General features: G+C 55.9%; 1 protein-coding gene across 1 annotated transcript; it reads left to right on the forward strand.

Moving 5' to 3' along the window:
• The first annotated feature begins 1,063 nt into the window (after positions 1-1,063).
• MMP28 (matrix metallopeptidase 28) lies at positions 1,064-19,404 on the forward strand. Its single transcript, XM_066563762.1, has 8 exons — positions 1,064-1,476; positions 9,983-10,225; positions 11,415-11,560; positions 14,350-14,571; positions 15,778-16,023; positions 16,418-16,567; positions 16,989-17,156; positions 18,764-19,404. Exons 1-8 carry the CDS (start codon positions 1,064-1,066, stop codon positions 19,156-19,158), a joined length of 1,983 nt encoding a protein of 660 aa, XP_066419859.1. The 3' UTR covers positions 19,159-19,404.
• The last annotated feature ends 3,258 nt before the right edge of the window (positions 19,405-22,662 follow it).

Consider the following 22,662-nt stretch of genomic DNA (forward strand, 5'->3'; position numbering starts at 1 on the left):
ATTTTTCCATGTTATGTGTCACTTTTTTTCTCCAAATCCTGCTTCCCCTCCCTGCATCCCTGTCCAGCTGTAAAGCAAAGTGTCACACACTCTCTTCAACTCTCTTCAAGCTGCACTCAACAAATGCTTCTGTAACTTCAGGTTTTGGCATGATTAAAAAGTGGAGGAAGGAGCCTGGGAGCTTTAAAATAGGTGTGGGGTTGAAGCTGGCATGAAAACAAAAGCAGATACAAGTCACATCCTATTTTTTTTCCCCTTGAATCAAAGCAGAATCAAAACATCCTTTTGCTTTGGTCAAATTAAAACAAAATAGTCAAACAAAATACTGCTGTGAGTAAACAGAGCTGTTGACTTGTCACTGCAGCCCTCAACATCATCAGCTCTGTGTGAGCTGCAGGAGAGCTGTGACACTGACATGGTGCAGCAAACCCCTCCTTGCCCATGGGCCACCACGTCCGTGCCTGGGAGGGAAATTTAAGCAGAAAGAGTGTAGCCCACAGCCCTGAGTGTGCAAACCACACAACCCTGAGTGTGTAAACCACACAACCCTGAGTGTGTAAATCACAATCCTGAGTGTGTAACCACACAACCCTGAGTGTGTAACCACACAATGCTGAGTGTGTAAATCACAATCCTGAGTGTGTAACCACACAACCCTGAGTGTGTAACCACACAATGCTGAGTGTGTAAATCACAATCCTGAGTGTGTAACCACACAACGCTGAGTGTGTAACCTCACAACCCTGAGTGCGTAAACCACACAACCCTGAGGGTGTAAATCACAATCCTGAGGGTGTAACCCACAACGCTGAGTGTGTAAATCACAACTCAGAGTGTGTGGTTATTGTGTAAAGCCTGAGAGAGCACTGCTCTGATGTGTGGATTTTGCCAGAGCCCTGAAGAGGGCTGCACTGGCCCAGCCCTCTGGGCTGCTGAGCCATGCTGGGCCATGGATGAACGCAGGGTTAGGAAAAGCTGGAATTGCTTTCTCCTCCTTTCCACAGCTTCCATCCGTGCAGAGCCACCGTCCCACCTGGCGGACGGGGACCCGCACGGGCCGAGGATGCTCCCGGGGCACAGGGGACAGGGCACAGGGGTCATCCCCCGGAGGGTGGCACGGGGGGAGCCCGAGCAGGGCCAGCCCCTGGGCTCGGTGCTGCAGCGGAGCCCGGCCCACGGCCGGAGCCGGGGCTGGGGCCGCCCCCGGGGCCGGGGCCGGGGCCGGGGCCGGGGCGGGGAGAGGCGGCCGGGGCGGCGGCGGAGCGGAGCGGAGCGGGGATGGCAGCGCCGCTGCGGGCGGCCCTGGCGCTGGGGCTGCTGGCGGCCGCTCAGCCCGCAGCGGCCCCGGGACAGCGGCGGCAGGCGGAGGTACGGGCGGCACCGGCACCGGCAGCGGCAGCGGCAGCGGGGAGGGCGGGAGCGTGTCCGGGCTGTGCGTCCCCAGCGGGTGCGCGTGTCCCGGGTGGCCGTGGAGCGGTGTGCGTGTCCCCGGTGTGCGTGTCCCTGCTATGTGTGTCCCTGGTGTGCGTGTCCCGGGTGGCCGTGGAGGGGTGTGCGTGTCCCCGGTGTGCGTGTCCCCGGTGTGCGTGTCCCTGCTATGTGTGTCCCTGGTGTGCGTGTCCCTGCTGTGTGTGTCCCTGGTGTGCCCACGTCCCCGTGCCCCGGCTGTGCCTGTCCCCGTGTGGCCGTGTCCCCGGTGTGCGTGTTCCTGGTCTGTGTGTCCCTGGTGTGCCCACATCCCCGTCCCCGTGCCCCAGCTGTGCCTGTCCCCACTGAGTCCATGCCCTAGGCATGCCCATGTCCCTGTTCCTGTGCCATGGGTGTGCCCAGGCTCTAGATGTGACTGTCCCTGGTGTGCCCATGTCCCGCCAGGGGTGTGCATATCCCTGTGTGCCCGTGCCATGGGTGTGTCTTTGCCCTGGGTGTGCATGTCCCTGGTGTGCCAGTGTCATAGGTGTGGCCGTGCCCCAGGTGTCACTGTGTCCCTGGTGTGCCCATATCCCTGTTGTACCCGTGCCAAAGGTATGAGTGTGTCCCCCAGGTCCCTCCCCAGCACAGGTGAGTGTCCTGAGCTCCTGACCCCTGTGCCTGCCCGTGTGCCCAGGGTACAGCAGTGTGTGTGCCGCAGGTGTGTGGCTGTGCCAGCTGGAGGTGGATGGGGCAGTGCCACAGGCTGGTGTCGGGATGCCAGGGTGTGTGTGTGGCCACCTGTGCTTGGGGAGCTGTGGCAGAGAGTCACAGGCTGGTTTGGGTTAGAATGGACCTAAAACTCATCCTATTTCACCCCCTGCAAGGGCAGGGACACTTCCACTACCCCAGGTTGCTCCATGCCCTGGCCTTGGGCACTGCCAGGGATCCAGGGGCAGCCACAGCTGCTCTGGCACCCTGTGCCAGGGCCTGCCCACCCTCACAGAGAAGAATTCTTTCCCAAATCTAATCTAAGTCTGCCCTATTTGAGCTTAAAGCCATTCCTCCTTGTCCTATCTGTCCTTGCTCTTGCCTAAAATCCCTCTCCAGCTCCCTGGGAGCCCCTTAGGCACCGGATGGGCTCTGTGTGTCCCTGGAGCCTTCTCTTGTCCAGGATGAACAGCCCCAGCTCTCCCAGCCCGTGTCCAGGTGTCCCCACAGGTGATGTGCACCTGCAAACCTCCCCATCTCCCAGCATTTGGTCCCCAGGAGGGGACAAAATCCAGCCCTTCCCCTGCCTGCCTCTCCCCAGGGCTGTCCCCATCACCTCTGCTTGGATTTCTCTGTTTGTCCTGCTGTCATTGTCACCCTGTGCCACCATCCATTCCTGTTTGTTTTGGGAGGACAAGGTATGAGATCTGGCTGGTGAACAAAGGCTCATATTGGGGATTTCTTCTCGTTTAGGCCTCGATCCAGTGTACATTTGTACAAATGCTTAATTTTCAACCCCAGCCAGCAAGTCCTGGTGAATTAATTGGGATTTTGAACACATGCTCTGAGAGGAAAAGGGCACAGGAATGCTCAGAGGCTTATTTTGAGGCACAGGCTCCTTCTGCAGGGAGATGCTGCTTCACAGAGCTCATTAATAGTTGTGCTTTTCCCACTGTGCACAAACCTCAGCCCAGCCCCTCGTGACACCTGCAGAAAATAAATCTGCAAAGATTTTAATGCTCAGGAAACCAATAATTTAAAATTCACTGTAAAAGGGAACCAACTGATTGGGGAAAACTGGTTTAACAACCCAAACTGCCTTTCCAGCCCTCCTTGGTGACTTCTGAGCTGTTTTCCCTTGAAGCTTCAGAACAGATCCCAGGAATGTGGCAGATCCCTCCCGAGGGAGTTCTGGGCAAGGCACTTTCCTGTCTCCCTGCCTCAGTTTCCCCAAGGGGATGTGCTGTGCTGCCCAGGGACTTGGGGACAGCACACACACAATGGAAATGCTGGGACTAGGGAGTGGAACTTGTCTAAATAAACTGAGCAGTTAATTTTCTTTCAGGAGGAAGCTGAAATTCTCACATAACATCAAATAGTTCTGGTGATTTGTGGCTTTCAGAGCACTTCCAGGCTTTGCTTCTAAAGCTTGCTTTTGCTTTTTTTTTTTTTTAATTCTTTTTAAAAAGCCACAGTTAGCAACAATATGTTGTGTAAACTTAGATGCATAAGACTGTCAAATGTCCAGTTATGTGCTTTTCCTGGCTGGTTTCCATGTTTTCACTGCATCTGTACCAATTGCAGTTAAAAAAACAAAACAAAACAAAACAAACAAAAAAAAACCCACCCAAAAAAACAAAAAACAAAAAAACCCCAAACCACTTTAAAAAATAAGGAAAAATCGAAAATTTAATTTGAAACATTTCTATGTGAAATCACCTTATCATCTCCAGATAGGAAAGGGCCCAGTGTAAGAGAGCACATGGTTTGGCAGAGCTGTGTCTGGCTGGGCTGTGCTCAGACAGCAGCTGGGGGGTGGTAATGCCCAAAGTTCCCTGATCCTGAGGGAATTGTGTAAAACACCCGGGGCATGTGAGATCTCAGCCTGTGGTGGGAGTGAGGAGCTGGACAAAGAAGCCCCAGATTTGTGTGAGAAGCTCCAGGTGACATAAAAGCTGAGGAGGAATTTGAGAAAAGCAGGGAATGGGAACAGAGAGCTGGGCTAACAGACTGAATAATTCTAATTTTGGAAATTTTTTTCCAATTTTTCCCCCTGTACTGCTGTTCTCCTGCGCATCTTGCAGTACGTGGATGCTTCCAGATATGTTTTGATATATTTCATATTCTCCCCCTTATCAAACCAAGGTCTTCAGATTTCTCAGATTTTGGGCTGGGAGATGCTCCAGCATTTCTGAGCTGCTTTGGGAGCAGGATGCTGTTGGGATGGATGCAGGATGCTGAGCACAGCTGGGTGTGGTACCAGGGAGGCTCCTGGTACCACACAGACCCTGTGGGGCTGGGAGCTCAGCCCCTTGGGGCTCAGAGCATCCCACATCTTCCTTCTGACACAAGGCGGAGAAAGCCTCCTTCCTGTAAAAAATCCCTGCACTTCAACCTCAGCACGATGGAGGGAGAGGTGGAGAGGAGGAGGAATTCCCCCTCTGAGGAGAGGAGGAGGAGGAGGAATTCCCCCTCTGCGGCATGGCCGGGCTCTGCATCGCCCCCATCCCGCGTCTCGGAGCCGCCGGCGCGGATGTGGGGAGCGGCCCCGGGTGCCCCGGCCATCCCCGGTGTGATTTCCACGCCGTGAGTCACCGCAGCACGAACAGCTCGCCTTTCTTCCTGCTTCTGCCCCAAAACAATCCCCGCTTGTTCGGGCAAACCTCGCCCGCCGGGCAGGGGCCGGGGCCGGCGCCTTCCCCCGCTCCCAGACGGTGGAGGGCAGGACTCCTTCTCCTTCTCCTTCTCCTTCTCCTTCTCCTTCTCCTTCTCCTTCTCCTTCTCCTTTCTTTCCCTTTCCTTTCCTTTCTTTCCTTTTCCTTTTCCTTTCCCTTTCCTTCCTTTTCCTTTTCCCTTTCCTTTCCTTTCCTTTCCTTTCCTTTCCTTTCCTTTCCTTTCCTTTCCTTTCCTTTCCTTTCCTTTCCTTTCCTTTCCTTTCCTTTCCTTTCCTTTCCTTTCCTTTCCTTTCCTTTCCTTTCCTTTCCTTTCCTTCCCTTCCCTTCCCTTCCCTTCCCTTCCCTTCCCTTCCCTTCCCTTCCCTTCCCTTCCCTTCCCTTCCCTTTCCTTTCCCCTTTCCTTTCCCCTTTCCCCTTTCCCTGCTCAGACACCACAACACAACCAGGCTGTGTGACCAAACTGGTTTGTCAGCCCCTCTGGTATTCACAGGGGAAGGTTTGGCCAAGCCCAGTGTTCTTCCCTGGTTTCCCCAAGAGTTTTGGGTCACATTCAGCAGTTTTGGTGCTGCAGCCCATCGGGGTGCTGAGGGTGCCAGGGCAAAGCTGCTTCCCAACGAGTTAGCACTGATCCATGGGTTGGTTTGGGTTGGAAGGACCTTAAATCTCCTCTCATTGCACCCCCTGCCACACCTTCCACTAGACCAAGTTGCTCCAAGCCACATCCAGACTATTAGTGAAACCAGGAGGGGTTTTAGCTAGGCCAGGCTTACTGCTTCTCAGCTTTACAAGATGGAGTGTGAAAATAAATGGAGTTTAGAGGACCCCAACTCCACATCTTTAGTGGCAAGTGGATTATTTGCTGCTAAAAAGTAGATTTTAGGAGTGGTTGGCAGGACAGGAGGTTCCTCCAGGGCACAACAGAGGAATCCCAGCAGCCAGGGATGGGATGGGATGGGATGGGATGGGATGGGATGGGATGGGATGGGATGGGATGGGATGGGATGGGATGGGATGGGATGGGATGGGATGGGATGGGATGGGATGGGATGGGATGGGATGCTTGGGGCTTTCACCACACTCCATCCCCAGTGCAGGGAATCAGCTGAGGCTTCCCTGCCTTTCCACTGGGAGCACAGCCAGGCTCTGTGCTCGCTAATGCCCCTGCTCGTGTGTCCATAGATGCAATATTTATAGAGATACTTACACACACACTTAAACAAAGGCGGCGCGGGCTCTGCCTGAGGCTTTGCAGGGATGAGCGGCAGCAAATGAGCGTTTTTAATTGCTGTGCCATCTTCTGGAGGCAGCAGGGAGCCGATGGGCAGGAGGAGCCGCTGCTCCCTCTGTGACCACGCCAAAACACGCCCGGGGCCAGCTCTGCTGGTGTGTGTGCTGGGGGAAACTGAGGCTGAAAGGCAGGAGGCTCTGTGCCCAGTTGGCTGTGAGATGATGTGGGATGAGCCTGGGGATGCTGGAACCAGGGTTTAGGATCCGCCTGGGCTGTCTCATGGCTTCAAACAAAAGACTTTGAAGGGGCAGATTGTGGTGGTATCACCTGTAATCATGACATAAAACACCTGTGTCAGATTAAACCCTTTTCTGACCCAGAGATGGAGCAACTGAGAGGTGTTCTAAAAACTTTTACTCTATTTTCAGTCTCATGAGAAGGATGAGACAATACAGATGTTACAATCCACACCAGCACAATCAGAAGCCAGCTATTTCTTAACCACAATATATTATAAGCACTTCTTGGCCTTGTCTGGCAGGATGGGGTCCCTTCCCTGCCCTGCCGGGGATGGAGGGGAGGGATGCGGTTTGTGCCCGGTCAGCAGGAGCTGTGTGAGGCTTCTCGGGTACTCAGGGGCTGGAAAGGAGCCAGCAGCGGCGTGGCTGCAGGGGAGGAGCCGATCCTGCTGTCTCCTTATCCCGGCTTCCAGGCACGGAGGGCTAATTGTGTTTGCCACCGGCTGCCTTCCACCCGGGATGCCTGTGGTGGAGGGCAAGGTGTTTCCTTGGCTTTGGCCGAGGCAGAGGTGATTTCCAGGGTTGTAACAGGCTCCACATCAGAGCCCTGAGATGGGAAGGGTCCCTCTGTCTCCCCCAGCCTCCTCCTGCTGTCCCCGAGGGTTCTCTGCTCCATCCCTGGCTCCCAGGCAGCCGGATCTGTGCTCCTCTCCCTCCCTCGTGCAGAGGGGGAGCTGGGCATATTTCATGTTAATGCTTCTCTCGGTTTCCTGCTGTTTTTCTTTTCCCATTGTATGGAAAAGAGCATTTCCCCGTCTGGGGCAGGAGGGAGGGGGTTTTCCCAGCACGGCCAGACTTTTCATTGCAGCCTCTGGAGAGGTTGAATGTGCTGGTGCCAGATTCCAGCCAGCCCTGCCTGAGCCTGGCTGGGCTCTGGGGGGTTGTGCAGTGCTGGGGGAGCCTTCAGCACCGGTTTGGGCACAGGATGCTGTGGCAAGGGGCTCTTGGGTTCCCCTGGACCCCAAAAACTCCCTGGATTTGTATGCTCTGTGCTTGGATAAATATCTGACAGACATCAGCACATCCCTCTCCTGCAGCTCCGTGTTTCCAGGACCACCATCACCCTTAGCTGACAGCAGATGTGTCTAGAAAACATAATAGAATTTCTCCTGATGGTTTTGCAGCTGGAGAGTTGGTGCCTGTGTGTGAGAACCTCAATGTGGCACAGGCCAGAAACCACAGAGAAAATGCTGCTTTGCTTGGGCTTGCAAAGCTCAAGGAGCTCTGGGCAGGAATGATAAAGCCAGTGGCCTCTGTGCCTTCTGGTGCTGCTCAAGAGCAGCTGCTGGGACAGGGGTTGCTTTTTTCATTGTGCACCCTGATGTGTCCAGATGGGGTTTCAAGCCTTCATGAGATCATGGTGAGGAAAAAACATTTTCACGCTTTAATGGTGGGATTGTGTTGGGTTACAGGCATGGAAAGAGCTTCAGGTTGTGCTGAGTGAATGCAAAATTGTGTTAGAAAATGTTCAGACCATGATGTGAGAGCCAGGACTTCCCATCCAGGTGTTCAGCTCACATTTATCTGCACTGATGTCACCTCTGGCATCTTCACCCTGTAACTGGTGATTCACCATGGAACTGGTGATTCTGTGCTTCTGGAGGAGAACTTTACTTTATGAAAATACAAGCACAGGGGGAAAGGATGAGATCCCTTCTCCTCTCCAGATACTCCCAGAGGGCTCCAAGCCACCCCATCCCCAGGATGCTCCTCCATCCCTGCATGCCCATCCTGAGCTGCTCCTGCTGGGTTTTGCTCCTGTTACCCTGTGAGGGTGGGGATATCCTGGTGTGGCTGGGGAATGGCAAGTCCAGGCTGGATGGTAAAGCCTGGGCAGAGGTGTTGTGGCTTCTCCTGACAAACAAACCACTGCTCTCCCTGCCAGTGTGGCACTTGATTTCCCCTGACTCACTGTGAGGTGTCTGGGTGACCCTGGCCATTCTCAGGCTCCTCTTGCTGCAGCCTGGCACTGCTGGGATGAGCTGCTGGTGCCTCCAGCTAAGACAGGCAGCTTTGGTGGGAAAAGCAGCCAAATTCTTTGTGTGGGGCTGGGTAAAGAGCGTGTCCAGGCAGGAATCTGTGCTGGTGCTCTGCCAGAGGGGGATGCTCCAGGTAGAAGGGGGTGTAAAGGAGGAGATGAAACTGGAGGAGATGGAACTGGAGGAGATGAGGGCTGCAGAGCACACGTGGCTGTGCCTGCCCACGTGGGGTGACGTGTTTGGGGGTGACATGAGGATGGCTGTTCATGGCAAGCAGAGCTTTGGGCAGGAGGAGGAGAGGGAGAGGCCCTGAAACACCTCGGGGCTGCCGCATCCACAAACCATTCCTGCTGCCTGCCTGGTGACAGGGCCCAGGAGGAGCTGCTGCCTCCTCTGCAGGGACACAAAGGAGAGCTGGGTCACCCACAGTCAGGAGCAGCACTGAGAGGAGATCACCACTCCAACCCCTTCCCTTTCCCGGCCCCGAGATGAGCTGGAAGGGAAAACAGCCTTAAAAACACCCCCAGGGCCCCAGCCGCGCTCTCTGGGCCATCCCGTGGCATTCCTGGTGCTCAGCACACCTCTCCTCTGGGATGCGGGGAGGGGAATCCGCCACTTTCGCTTTTTATTCTGATTATTATTCACTGCCGTAAGCGCGGCTCTGCTGCACTAACAGGATGCTGGGCAGCTTGTTTGTGTCCCGCAGACATCCCTGGCGGCGGGGCAGGCGGGCGTGGAGCATTCCTGTGACCCCGGCTATTAACTCCTCCAAAAGCAGCCTCAGGCTGCTTATTTTCTTTATTTTCTTTAACATACAATTCAAGCGCTGGAGCAAGTTCAGAGAGGCAATCTCCGTCCGTGTCGGCGGCCGATAAGAAGAAGAAGAAGAAGAATGGTTTGGCAAAGCCAATTGCACCCTGAGCGTCCCCACTCGGCAGCAGCAGATCCTGGTGGGGATGGGGGAGGCTGAGCCTGGCCCCAGCTCACCCCGCACTAAATCGCGGCCACTCCGGCTTTGTTTGGATCCCTGCCCAGAGCCAGGGCGATCAGAGCCGTGGGTTTGGTCGCCTCTGGCTGCGGATGGGATGGCAGCTGAGGTTTCTGATCTCTGTATTTCCTCCCACGACTCCATCGTGGCCAAAAATCCTAAGAGCCAAATAAAATTATATGGGGAGGAGACACACAGGAACCTGTATGGGCATGGCTGCTTGAGGTGCAGAGCTCCCAGGAGCAAAACAAGCGGGTATTTGGGGTTTGCAGAACTGTTTGCCATCTCATCTCCTTTCCTTCCCCTTCCCAAGCCAACACGTGCTCTGAGCTGCACCTTTGCCACTTTTTCTTGCAGCTCTTCCTGAGAAATACGGCTACTCCAGGGAGTCACACACATTTACCTGCACTGATGTCACCTCTGGCATCTTCACCCTGCACCCTCACATATAACGGGTGATTCTGTGCTCCTGGAGGGGAACTTTATGAAAATACAAGCACAGGGGGAAAGGATGAGATCCCTTCTCCTCTCCAGATACTCCCAGAGGGCTCCAAGCCACCCCATCCCAGGATGCTCCTCCATCCCTGCATGCCCATCCTGAGCTGCTCCTGCTGGGTTTTGCTCCTGGTACCCCTGTGAGGGTGGGGATATCCTGGTGTGGCTGGGGAATGGCAGGCCCAGGCTGGATGGTAAAGCCTGGGCAGAGGTGTTGTGGCTTCTCCTGACAAACAAACCACTGCAAAGCAAAACCAGGGGGCAGTTCGGGTTTGCAGCACTGTTTGCCACCTCATCCCCTTTCCCCCCTCTTCCCAAGCCGACACGTTCTCCGAGTTACACCTTTCCCATTTTTTCTTGCAGCTCTTCCTGGAGAAATACGGCTATTTCAGGGAGCGGGGGGCCGGCACACACAGCCCTGCCGAGTTCAGCAAGGCGCTGAGGTAGGAGCCTTTTATCCAACGCTGCCCTCCAACCTCCAGCTGCAGCGATGCTGCCAGCACCCCGAGGGGGTTTTTCACAGCCAGAGGGGTCTTTTTGCAGCTGGAGGCTCTGTGTCTCACGGGCTGATGCTAAAGCAGAGCCAGGGAGAGGCGGGTCCGTGCCCGGTCCCCAGCTGGGTGCCGGCTGCTGGCACCCGGCTCTCGCTGCTTTATTCGCCTTTTATGGCCCGGAGCTCGCCTGCAATAAAATCTGTGGGAGGCCGAACTTGGGGACGGCTGGGAGATGTCAGAGGGGGAGAGCTGCCAGCTCCTGCCTGGGCTTCTCCTAAGGACATCACCTCTGGGAGCATCCCGGGCTTGACTTTGTGCAAAGCCAAGTGCAAAATTAAATGTGAAAGGCAAATTACTGGGGTTAAAAACGGAAAAAGGCTTTTTTAGGATCCATTTTTAGGCTTCTTTGCCCCTGCTAGGAGGCGACTTACAGGTCAGATGTGCTTGCAGAGCCAAATCCTTCTTGTTTTACCAATTGGATGAAGTTCTGATGCTGGGGTTTGAAGCTTGTGGGGTGAAAATCATGGCTTGGGTCAAACTCCTGGCACAAACATACCCAAACCCTGGCACCAAAACACACCCAAACCCCCAGCACAAACCCCCCCAAACCCCCAGCACAAACACACCAAAACCTCTGGCACAAACATCCCCAAACCCCTAGAACCAACATATCCAACCCCCAGAACAACATCCCCAAACCCCCAGCACAAACATCCCCAAACCCTGGCACAAACATCCCCAAACCCTCAGCACCAACATATCCAACCCCCCAGCACCAATATACCCAAACCCCTGGCACAAACATCCCCAAACCACTGGCACAAACACACCAAAACCTCTGGCACAAACATCCCCAAACCCCCAGAACCAACACATCCAAACCCCCAACACAAACACACCCAAACCCTGGCACAATCACACCCAAACCCCTGGCACAAACACACCCAAACCCCTGGCACAAACACACCCAAACCCTGGCACAATCACACCCAAACCCCTGGCACAAACACACCCAAACCCCTGGCACAAACACACCCAAATCCTCAGCATCAAAATACCCAAACCCTGGCACAAACACACCCAAACCCCACCACGGAGGGTCTGGACGTGGCTGCTGACATCCCTCTTCCCCCTGCAGGCATTTCCAGCGTGTGACCCACCTCCCTCCCAGCGGGGTGCTGGATGTCCCCACCCTCCATCAGATGGCCCTGCCCAGGTGTGGCACGGATGACGGGCACGGCCGCGCTGCCCCCGCCCGGCGCCGGCGGCGCTCGGCACAGCACGGTGAGCACCGGGGCTCCCGGCGGGTTTGGGGTCTGGGATGCTCGGATCTCCCATCCTGGACTCGTGGGGAAGCTGCTGTGGGTGGGAGGTGCAGCCCCACTGGCACAGCATCCAGCCCAGGACATGCTTGGAGGTTGTTTTTAAAGCAGTGATTAGAGATTCGACTCCCGGTTTTGGGGAATTCGGCTCTCTGGGGTGGTTTTAGTGCTGCTGTGGGAGCCAGGAGATCTCCCAGAGAGCACTCAGGTCACCATGGCCCCACACTCAGCTGGGCTGGCATGATCTGGAGGGCAGGGGCTGGCACACGTGAAGTTATCCCCCAGTTTTGCTGATCTTTGGGACTTCTAATGCATATTAGGGACACAGCAGTAACCAAAAACCTGCCAGCACTTGGCTGCCTGACCCAAGGGTCGTTTCACCCATGTTAAGGGGTTTCACTCTGCTCCAAGCATCCTTCTGTGCTCCTGTGTGGCCAGGACTGGGCCTCTTGTCCCTCGTGAGCTCTCTTTGGGCTTGCAGATGAGTAACTGGATTCCTAGAGAGCAAGAGGGCCGGGACCAGCTGTGCTCAGGACATGGGAAAAACGAAGGGGAGATTAGGAAAAGGCTCTGTGCCGTGTCAGGCTGTCTGTGCATCTGGCAGGGCTGGCCATGGACAGCCCCAGGAGAGCCCTGTCATCCTCCTCCAGCCTCTGGATTTCCTCCCAGAGCCCCAGCATGTGTCCCTTGCAGGAGCCATCCTGTGCCCACAATGGGCAGTGGATGGCAGTGGGCAGTGAGCAGAGCTGGAAGGACATAGAGCAGGAGGTGGGCAAACAGGAGCAGCCAGAGCCCTGTGGCTCATGGGGCTCCTCTTTGGGCATCAAAAAAGTGGGTGGGTGGCAGGAAATGCCCAATGGCTCAAGGATAGGGCAGGAAAGGGCTCAGTGTGGTTATTGCTCTGGTGATCTGATGTCACAGCAGTGGGGATGGGACAGCACCACATCTGTACCCATGGGCTGGATGGGAGACAGGAGGTGCCTGCAGGGCTGATGGCACTGGCCAGGAAGGCTGGGGAGGGCTTTGTGCTGTTTATCCTGCTTGAAGCAGGAACCCCTGGCAGCTGAGCCAGCACAGTGCCCTGTTATCCCCCCCGTGTCCCTCATCCTGCTGGCTTGGGGCACACCCAGAGCCCAGCACGGGGCAAAGCCAAGCTCTCCTCTTCCCAAGCTTAGCAAGCCAGCCTTGCTAAGCCAGCTTTGCCATCCTCCTCTGGTGGTGGATGCTCTGCCCCTGTGGAGGGAAGGATGGGATGCCAGGCTTTGTTTTAGGGCTGATTTTAGCTTTTGCTGTGCAGAGTGGAAGCTCATCTGTGTCCTTTTGGAGCTGGAGGCCATCACTGCAGTGGGAACTGATTCTGTCCCCACGAGTGTGACCAGACAGCCCAGAGTGTCCCCAGCCACGGGGAGAAGGAGGCAGAGCTGGGCTGGGATGTGTGCCAGCTTTGCTGGGAGGCTCAGCCCAGAGGCAGAGCAGTGAGCCCTGGTGTGCTGCCAGCTCTGTTCCCCCTGTTTTCCTGCACATCTGGAGCAGAGGCAGAGGCTGGAGCCTGTCCCCACTCCCACGCCTCAGCACCAGCTCTGGCACCCACATCCCCCCAGGGCCCCACGGCTTTTTTCCTGCTCCCAGATGCCTCCAGATAAATGTAATCCCAGGGCTCTGGGGTCCCACAGCTTCCGAGGGGTGCTGGAGGAGGAGGAGGAGGAGGAGGAGGAGGAAGAAGGGGCTGCAATGCTGCTCACCAACTATGTGAACTCTCATCTTTGCCCTCCTGTGTGTTAGGAGGGTCAGGGAACTTAGGGGGAGTCGCATCACTTGTCCCCTTCATCCTGGTCGCCAGCTGTCCTTGTAGCACCAAGGCTCTGTCCTTGATGTCTGTGCTGGGACTTGGGTCAAACCCCCGGCACAAACATCCTCAAACCACTGGCACAAACACACCCAAACCCCTGCCAGAAACATCCCCAAACCCCCAGCATCCACATCCCCAAACCCTCAGCACCAACATCCCCAAACCACTGGCACAAACACACCCAAACCCCTGACAGAAACATCCCCAACCTCCCAGCACCAAAATACTCAAACCCCCGGACCAACACACCCAAACCCCCAGCACAAACACACTCAAACCATCAGCATCAACATCCCCAAGCCCCCAGCATCAACATCCCCAAACCCCCAGCACCAACATCCCCAAACTCCAGCACAAACACACCCAAACCCCCTGCACCAACATCCCCAAACCCCCAGCACCAACATCCCCAAACCCCCAGCACCAACATCCCCAAACTCCAGCACAAACACACCCAAACCCCCAGCACCAACATCCCCAAACCCCCTGCACCAACATCCCCAAACCCCCAGCACCAACATCCCCAAACCCCCAGCACCAACATCCCCAAACTCCAGCACAAACACACCCAAACCCCCAGCACCAACATCCCCAAACCCCCTGCACCAACATCCCCAAACCCCCAGCACCAACATCCCCAAACCCCCAGCACCAACATCCCCAAACTCCAGCACAAACACACCCAAACCCCCAGCACCAACATCCCCAAACCCTCTGCACCAACATCCCCAAACCCCCAGCACCAACATCCCCAAACCCCCAGCACCAACATGCCCCAAACCCCTGGCACCAACCCCCCAAACATCCCCAAACCCTGGCACCCTTTGAAGGAAGCAATCTGGGACAGATTGAGCCCTGCTCACCCTTTCTCCCTGCCCGGGGGTGGCTTTGTTTTGGCACAGGAGGGCGGTGGCCGAAGCGGCAGCTGACGTACCGAGTGGTGAACCGCCCGCCGTACCTGCCGCAGCACGGGGTGCGCCTGGCCGTGCGCGCCGCCTTCCAGCTCTGGAGCAACGTGTCCTCGCTGACATTCTGGGAGGCACAGGATGGTCCTGCTGACATCCGCCTCACCTTCTTCCACGGGGACCACAACGATGGACTCAACAACGCCTTCGATGGGCCAGGTGCTGGTCGCTTCCTCCTTGTAAGCTTCTCTTTGTGATGTGGGGTCTTCCCCCGCGGGGAGGAGGGCTGGGATTGTGCTGGGCTGGGGGTGATGGAGGCTCTGCAGTGTCTCCAGCCCAATTTGTACCAGTTTTCTGTCTGATTTGGGGTCTGATTTGCTGTCTGATTTGGGGTCTCCCCTCTCAACTCTGCAACTGAGGTCTGTCGCCACATTTCTCTTCACAGAGAAAAGCAAGGCACCATTCTTCCCAAGAATATTTCTGGGTTTCACATTCTCTGAACCTCAGAGAAAAGGAAAACAATTCTTATCTCATTTGCTGTGCCTGTGTTTGTGCAAAAGTAGAATGCAGTATGGAGATTGTTTACCCAAAGTGATGGTGTTTTGTTTCCTTGGCCTGTCAGGGCCAAGTGTGTGTGTGTGTGTGTGTGTGTGTTGGGACTGTGGGCTGACAGTCATGAGATTCAGTGCAGTGGAGTGCAGCTGAGTGCTTGGCAGATCCAGTTTAGATGTAATGTAATATGGTGTAATATAATATAGAATAATATAATATAATAAAGTAGTTAATTAGCCTTCTGATAAGATGGAGTCAGATGCATCATTCTCTCCCCCTCATCGGGAGTGAAAATATCCATGATAGAGGTCTGCCAGCAAGGTGGCTGAGATGCTCCTCAAGGAGCCCCACAACACCCTCCAAACCTGGGCTCCCCCAAAAACACCTAAAACTGACTCACATTTGGGCAAAGCAGAGCTGCATGTTGTGGCAATGTTCCTCACTCGGGGCTCACCCAATGTGGAGTTTTCTTGACTCGGGGTCACCAATTGTGGGAATTTGCAGGCAACCCCGACATGGGAAGAGACAAGAATCTTGACTCCATGTTTCAGAAGGATGATTTATTATTTAATGATATATTAAAAGAAAATTATATGTTAAAACTATACTAAAAGAATAGAAGAAAGGATTTCATCAGAAGGCTTGAAAGGAATGGAATGATAAAATCTTATGACTGTGATTGGCCATTAATTAAAACCAACCACATGAGACCAATCAAAGATGCACCTGTTGCATTCCACAGCAGCAGATAATCACTGTTTGCATGTTGTTCCTGAGGCCTCTCAGCTTCTCAGGACAAAAAATCCTCGCAAAAGGATTTTTCATAAAGCGCCGTGGTGACGTTATGGTCCCTGCTGGCTCTCGTGTCCCCAGGAGGTGCCCTGGCTCACGCCTTCCTGCCCCGGCGAGGAGAAGCTCACTTTGACAGTGCTGAGCGCTGGTCCCTGCACAGTGGCAAAGGGAGGAACCTCTTCATCGTGGTGGCCCACGAGGTGGGGCACACGCTGGGGCTGCAGCACTCGCCCGTCAAGAGCGCCCTGATGTCGCCCTACTACAAGAAGCTCAGCAAGGATTTTGTCCTCAGCTGGGATGACATCTTGGCCATCCAGAATTTGTACGGTGAGCCTGGCTTCTCTGAGCATCCCTGGGTTCCTGCAGGGTTGTTCTCTGGGGTTCTCCGGGTTCCTGCAGGGTTGTTCTCTGGAGCAGTAGGGATGGGAGCAGGGGAGAGGACTGCTGCCACATGGGCTCCATTCCTGTGGTGGCTGGGGAGGAAAATGCAGGAGAGGGGCACAGGTGCCAGGGCCTCCAGGGCAGGGAAGGTTGGGTTTGCTGCCCACTTGTCTGCTGGTGCATGTTTTTTGGGGTACCAAGGGATTTTTGTCACCATCATGTAGAGTGGGATAGGAACCAGACATTGGGACAAGGAGTCTTGGGAGTCCCAGCCCTGTGCTTTGGGAAAAGTTGTTTCTTTGCTCCTTCTGTGGACTCATCACCCCCTGTTCCATCCCAGGAAAGCCCTCCAAGGGCTCGGCCATCCAGCTCCCAGGAAAGGTCTTCACTCACTTCCAGGACTGGAACACGGACCTTTACAGCAGGGACCGGCAGCAGAGGAGCCTCAGCACCTATTACTGCCACTCCTTCTTCGACGCCATAACCTCTGGTGGGTGCAGGCCAGCGTGACCCCCTCCAAAACCTGCACCCCACACCTTGTCCCAGTGCTGCTGCAGCTCCCAGTGGAGGGAGAGCTGGTTTTCACTGGTCCACAGCTCCTGGCACTCCTGGCATCACTCATGCACAGTGCACTTTGAGGGCACAGCAATGTGCCAGAAATAGGGAAACGCCCCAAAACTCAGGCCATGGCAAGGATTAATCACTGCAGGAGCTCAGCTGTGCAAGATAAGCCTTGAGCTGTGGCCAGAATTTATCCTCTCGTGCCTGGAGGGGAGAAAATGGATTCTGGAAGCTGGAAGGGCAGGAGGAAGCATCCAAACCCCAAAGCACCACGGGGCTGCACGGGGAGGAGAGGGGATCTGGGGAGCAGTGCAGGGTGGTTCAATAACATTTCTCCCTCTGCTTCACAGACGGGGATCACAACCTCTACATCTTCAAGGGCAGCCACTACTGGGTGGTGTCAGGCAGTGGCAATGCCAGTGAGCCCCAGGCACTGCAGCCACGCTGGCCCGGCCTCCCCGCCGGCATCGACGCCTGCGCCTGGTCCCGGAGCACTGGGAAGTTCTACTTCTTCAAAGGTGGGTGAGGGGGCAGGGGACGCCCCTCGGGGCTGCCACTGCTCCTGCCTGCGGGGTGGCTGGCCAGGTCTGGCTGGAGCCACGCAGTTCTTGTTTGTGTCCCCTCCCAGTGCAGAGCTGGGGCGTTGCTGCACCCTGGGTGTGCAAAACCTGGGCTGGGTGCCCTGTCATGGGTGAGCCACATGGCCCTGGCAGCCACAGCACCTCCTCGTGCCTCAGTTTCCCCATCAGGAGAGCAGCACTCACTGGTGTGTCAAAGCAAATCCAGGTGGAGTTGTGGGTGTTGGGGAGAAACTGCTCCCCAAAACACGAGGTGCAGGGGAGTGCATGGGGGTTTCATGGGGCACATGGATCCCTGTGCTGTGCCTGGGGGCTGAGCTGCCCTGGGAGCTGGGATACCACCCATGGGCTGCCCCAGCAGCTGGGATACCATCCATGAGCTGTCCCAGCAGCTGGGATACCATCCCTAAACTGCCCCAGCAGCTGGGACACCATCCCTAAACTGCCCCAGGAGCTGGGATACCATCCATGAGCTGTCCCAGCAGCTGGGATACCGTCCCTAAACTGCCCTGAGCTGTCCCAGCAGCTGGGATCCCATCCATGAGCTGTCCCAGAAGCCAGATGGGGAGAGGAAGGTCAAACCAAGCAGCCTGGCTGCCAGGGTCAGCCCCAGCTTTTGATGGGAAGCTGCTCAGAAAAGGGGCTTTGTGCTGCAGCTGGGTGAGAGCCAAAGCCCCTCTGCCTCCCCAGCCCTCACTGCTCCCTCCGTCCTCCCCAGGGCTGTGTCAGGCTGTGCCTTGTGAGCAGAATGGGGCTTTTGTCTGCCCTGTTGTGGGGACAGGGTGCTGTGGGGACAGCCAAGCCACCGATCCCCATCACAATTCCCGCTGCAGGGCTGGGTTTGGATGCCCCAGCCTCAGCTGGATCTGTTTCTGTCTGTCCCGTTCACTGTGCAGGGCCAGGGGGGAGGCTTGCCAGAAGCAGCGTGGTGGTGGCCTTGCTCTGTCCCTGATGGTCCCTTTCCATGCCTTCAAACCCCAGAGCTGTCGTGCCTCAGTTTCCCCTGTGACCATGTTCAAAGGGATGCAAGGATGAGGGGAGAGACTAAGATCTGACTCCACGTTTCAGAAGACTTATTATTTTATGCTATGTATTATATTAAAACTATACTAAAAGAACAGAAGAAAGGTTTTCCTCAGAAGGCTGGCTAAGAATAGAATAGCAAGGAATGATAACAAATGTTTGTGGCTCGGGCTCTCTGTCTGAGCCAGCTGGGCTGTGATTGGACATTAATTAGAAACAACCACATGAGACCAATCCCAGATGCACCTGTTGCATTCCACAGCAGCAGACAACCATTGTTTACATTTTGTTCCTGAGGCCTCTCAGCTTCTCAGGAGGAAAAATCCTAAGGAAAGGATTTTTATAAAAGATGTCTGTGACATTCCCCTCAGGCTGGTCCTCGGGGCAGCCCCGCTGTTGGTCACCAGTGGCATGGATGTCACTGGCCACCACGAGGCCGGTCCTGTGGCTGAGTCTGAGCACATCTGGAGCTCGGCCTGCCAGGGTGCCCTCCGGGGTGTGCTCTGACCCTCCTGTCCCCGCAGGTGGCCGATGCTGGCGCTACTCTGGCTCGGAGCTGGATGCGGGATTCCCCCGCAAATGCAGCGCCCTGGGGCTGCCCCGGCACCCGGACACCGCGCTCTACTTCCAGCAGCTCCGGCGCCTCGTCCTCTTCAAAGGGCCCAAGTACTTCGTGGTGGGCGAGGATCCGCTGGGCGTGGAGCCGTACTACCCCCGCAGCCTGCGGGACTGGGCAGGGCTGCCCCCGGGCACCGCCGGCGCTCTCACCCACCGCGACCGCGCCCTCTACTTCTTCAGGGATGATCAGTACTGGAAATTCGACCAGGATAAGCTGCAGGTGGTGGCCACCGGCAAATGGGCCACGCAGCTGGCCTGGATGGGCTGCTGGGATGCCAACAGTGAGCAGGTCCTGTTCTGAGAAAAGGGGGTCTGGACCTTGCCTGGATCCCTCTGGGTGTGACTCTGGTTCCTGTCTGAGGATGGCTGGGCAGGGACTGGATGCCCATTGGAGCCGTGGGATGGTGCAGCAGTGACCCAGCAGAGCTGGGATGGAGCTGGGACACAGCCAGGTGTGCCCCAGCCAGGTGTGCCATAGCCAGGTGTGCCATAGCCAGGTGTGCCCCAGCCAGGTGTGCCCCAGCCAGGTGTGCCATAGCCAGGTGTGCCCCAGCCAGGTGTGCCCCAGCCAGGTGTGCCATAGCCAGGTGTGCCATAGCCAGGTGTGCCCCAGCCAGGTGTGCCCCAGCCAGGTGTGCCATAGCCAGGTGTGCCCCAGCCAGGTGTGCCCCAGCCAGGTGTGCCATAGCCAGGTGTGCCATAGCCAGGTGTGCCCCAGCCAGGTGTGCCCCAGCCAGGTGTGCCATAGCCAGGTGTGGCACAGGCCTGCAGGCTTTGGGACAGTATTTTTTATAACAGAGCACAGAAAAAAATCTATCAGCCACGGAGACTGCAAACACACCCATTTCTGTTAATTTTCAGGATGTGTGTCACTGCCAGGTGGCCTGAAGGCTTTGGGACTGTATTTTTTCTTTTAAAAGACCACAGAAAAATGTATCAGCCATGGAGACTGCAAACACACCCATTTCTGTTCACTTTCAGGATATTGTTACGCACGTTTTTCAAACCAGCACTGGGGTTTGGTGATACTTTTTGATATCTTTGTTGATGCTTGTTGATATCTGTCATTTTCCCACTATCAGATGGAGAAGTTTCTCGCTGCTGCTTGCTGTGGGGTTTGGATGGTTTTCAACAGCAGACTGACAACGTCTCCTGCTTAAAACTAAAAGAAAGGAGACATTTGGACAAAAAATTTGGGTCCATGAGGAGCTTTGCTGTTTGTTCAGACCCTGGGGTATGGAGGGTTGGGGATGCTTTGCTGGGCTGTGCTCACACCCCAGTGCTCTGCTGGAGACACCCCCACAGTGGGATTTTGGGGCAGAAAGCAGCAGGGTTTGGTGCAGGAGCCTCTTTGGGGTGGAGAGAAAGGGGGGGCTCAGCTGAGCTGCTGGCCACAGGCAGCAGGAGCTTTGGCTTTGGATGGGTTTGGGGTGCCTGGGTGGGTTCTCCTGGGCTGTGCTCACCTGGCAGCCCCCACTGTGTGCACAGAAGGTGCCTGTGCTCCGCTGCCTCTGCAAGGAACGGGATCAGGGAATTTCTGACTCCTGGGCCCCACCCGGGTGATGAACGGGGGGTGACAAATGACTGGGGGAGGAGGGGAAGAGGAGAGGGTGAGCAGGACAGAGGGACATGTCTGTGCATGCAGGACAGTGTGGCTGCATATTCCTCATTCCTTTCCCAAGGCAGAGTCCCCACCTGGAAACGCCTCTGGCTCCTGGGCAGGGTCACCAGCCGTGTCTGCAAAGGGCCCAGCGTGTCCCAGGGCTGGGGGATGGACCTCAGCTTCCTAGGGCTGGGATTCTGAGGCATTGGTGCTGGGCAAGACAGGGCTCAGCTTTATTAAATGATTTATTGAAGCCATTTGTGCCATGGTTCTGCCAGGACTCAGAGCCCAGCCCTGCTCTGGTGCTGCTGTGCTGTCAGGGTGCTGTGCTGGGTGCCACGCCAGGGTGCCCTCCTGATGCCAGCAGCTTCAAGGATTCCTCTTTCCCTCATCTTTGCCCTTTCCAGAGCCTCCCTGCAGAGCAGGGCTTGCCCTGAGCAGGGTGCCAGGGCTGGTCCTTCCCAAGGGGTGTCAGTGGAACCCAACACCAGCTGAGCTGTGGGTTTGGCAGGATGGGGAGCCAGCACTCCTCCCATTCTCCACAACACTTGTGATGAGCCCTTCATGTGCAGACACACACACAGGGGCTTCATCTGCCCAAAACCTCAGGGGACTTGCCAGGTTTCCAGAGAAACTCACATTTTCATAGGAATTGAATGACAATCAGGTGAGTGGCCCGCAGGGAGTCCCAAGGGCTTGGAGACCTGACAGCAAATAAAACCAACCTCTGGATGTGTGGTGTTGGGATTTGTGCTTGTTTTCATGTCACACTTTGGGTTTGGGTTGTTTTTTTTTAAAGCAAATCTCCAGTTTCCTGACAGGGCTGTGTTTCAGATGCCTGTGGGTGTTTGGGGTTGGAGAGGGGGTTGCTGAATTTGGCCTCAGCTTTCATGCTGGCACGATCAAAGAGGGGAGATGGATCCCACTGAAAACTCACTGATGGTGATGAAAACATGGAAATTCTTTCTTACTTCAACCCCAAATTACTGAGGATTTTTCCACACTTTGGAATGTGTTAATAGGTTTTTTCCCCCAGGCTGAATTCATTCATTATCCCTTTTCCTGTCCCCTTAGGAGAAAGCCATGTGCTGTGTGACTGGAGGCTGAGGACGGGATTACCTCAAATCCTCTCCCCTTTTTGGGTTTTCCATCTCTTCCCTGGCTTGCTGCCATGTGTTTCCTGGGGCTGTGTCCTGTGGGATGTTTTGGGGCCCTGTGATGCTGCAGAGGCAGCGGGGTCACTCTGCTGTGTCCCCTGTGCCCCATCAGTCTGGGGGGCTCTGGGGAAGTGAACTCACACCCTGAGCCTTTCAACTCACCCCCCTGGGTGCCCTGGATGGAAATCCAGCTCCTCAAGGGTTCTTTTCTCCTGCTGGGCTCCCTGGCTGGGCACATCAGGCGAAGACTCCCCCAGCCTGCCTCACATTCCCCAAACTGAATAGCTGGGATTCCTGCATTCCCTGCCCCAAAATGACCCCGGCTGGACACTGAGCTGCAGTGGCATCAGCAGCTGCCTCCAGGGACAGGATGGGTCCCCACCACAGCAAGGAACCCCACAAAGCCCAGGAGAGGCTCGGATGTTCCCAAGGTGTGAACACTTCCCTGGTAGATTTGTTTTTTGCAGAGGTACCTGGGTGCTGTGGCAGCTCTGCCAGGCCTGGCTGAGGGAGGGAGTGTCCCACATTCCCAGGGGTGCCCACTCATAAGCAGCTCTTTCCTTAAAGCCCCAGCTCCTGGAGTCACTCCATCCCTGCAGGAGCTTGGCTTTTCCCAAACACCTCGCTGCCGTGGGCAAGGAGGGAAGGAGTTTGGAAAGGAGCACAGAGCAGAGAAAGCCCAAAGGTGGGTGTGAAAATGAACCCTCCTCACCCTGAGGTCGCCCTGAAGATGCACCTTGTGACCCTCAGGTCACCTCACCTGTGGTGGAGGTGGGTGTAGGGGTTTTGGGAAGGGGGAAAATCCCCCTCGTGTGGCTGGGAGCAACCTGGGTGCTGAGGAGCTGCTCTCTAAGCTGAGGAGCTGCTCTCCAACTCCTTCCTGCCCCGGAGCCAGGGCCCTCGGGGGGAAAATCCACCCCTGGCATGGCTGGGGAGGAGCAGGGCTGTGAGAGAGGAGCAGGTGCTGAAGGGTTAACAGGGAGTGTTTGCAGCCAGTCCCTTGTCACCAAGGAGAAGCCATCAGCACTTGGGAAGGAAACAAAAC

The sequence above is a fragment of the Molothrus aeneus genome, chromosome 20, assembly GCF_037042795.1.
Source record: "Molothrus aeneus isolate 106 chromosome 20, BPBGC_Maene_1.0, whole genome shotgun sequence".
In the NCBI taxonomy this organism is placed as follows: domain Eukaryota; kingdom Metazoa; phylum Chordata; class Aves; order Passeriformes; family Icteridae; genus Molothrus; species Molothrus aeneus.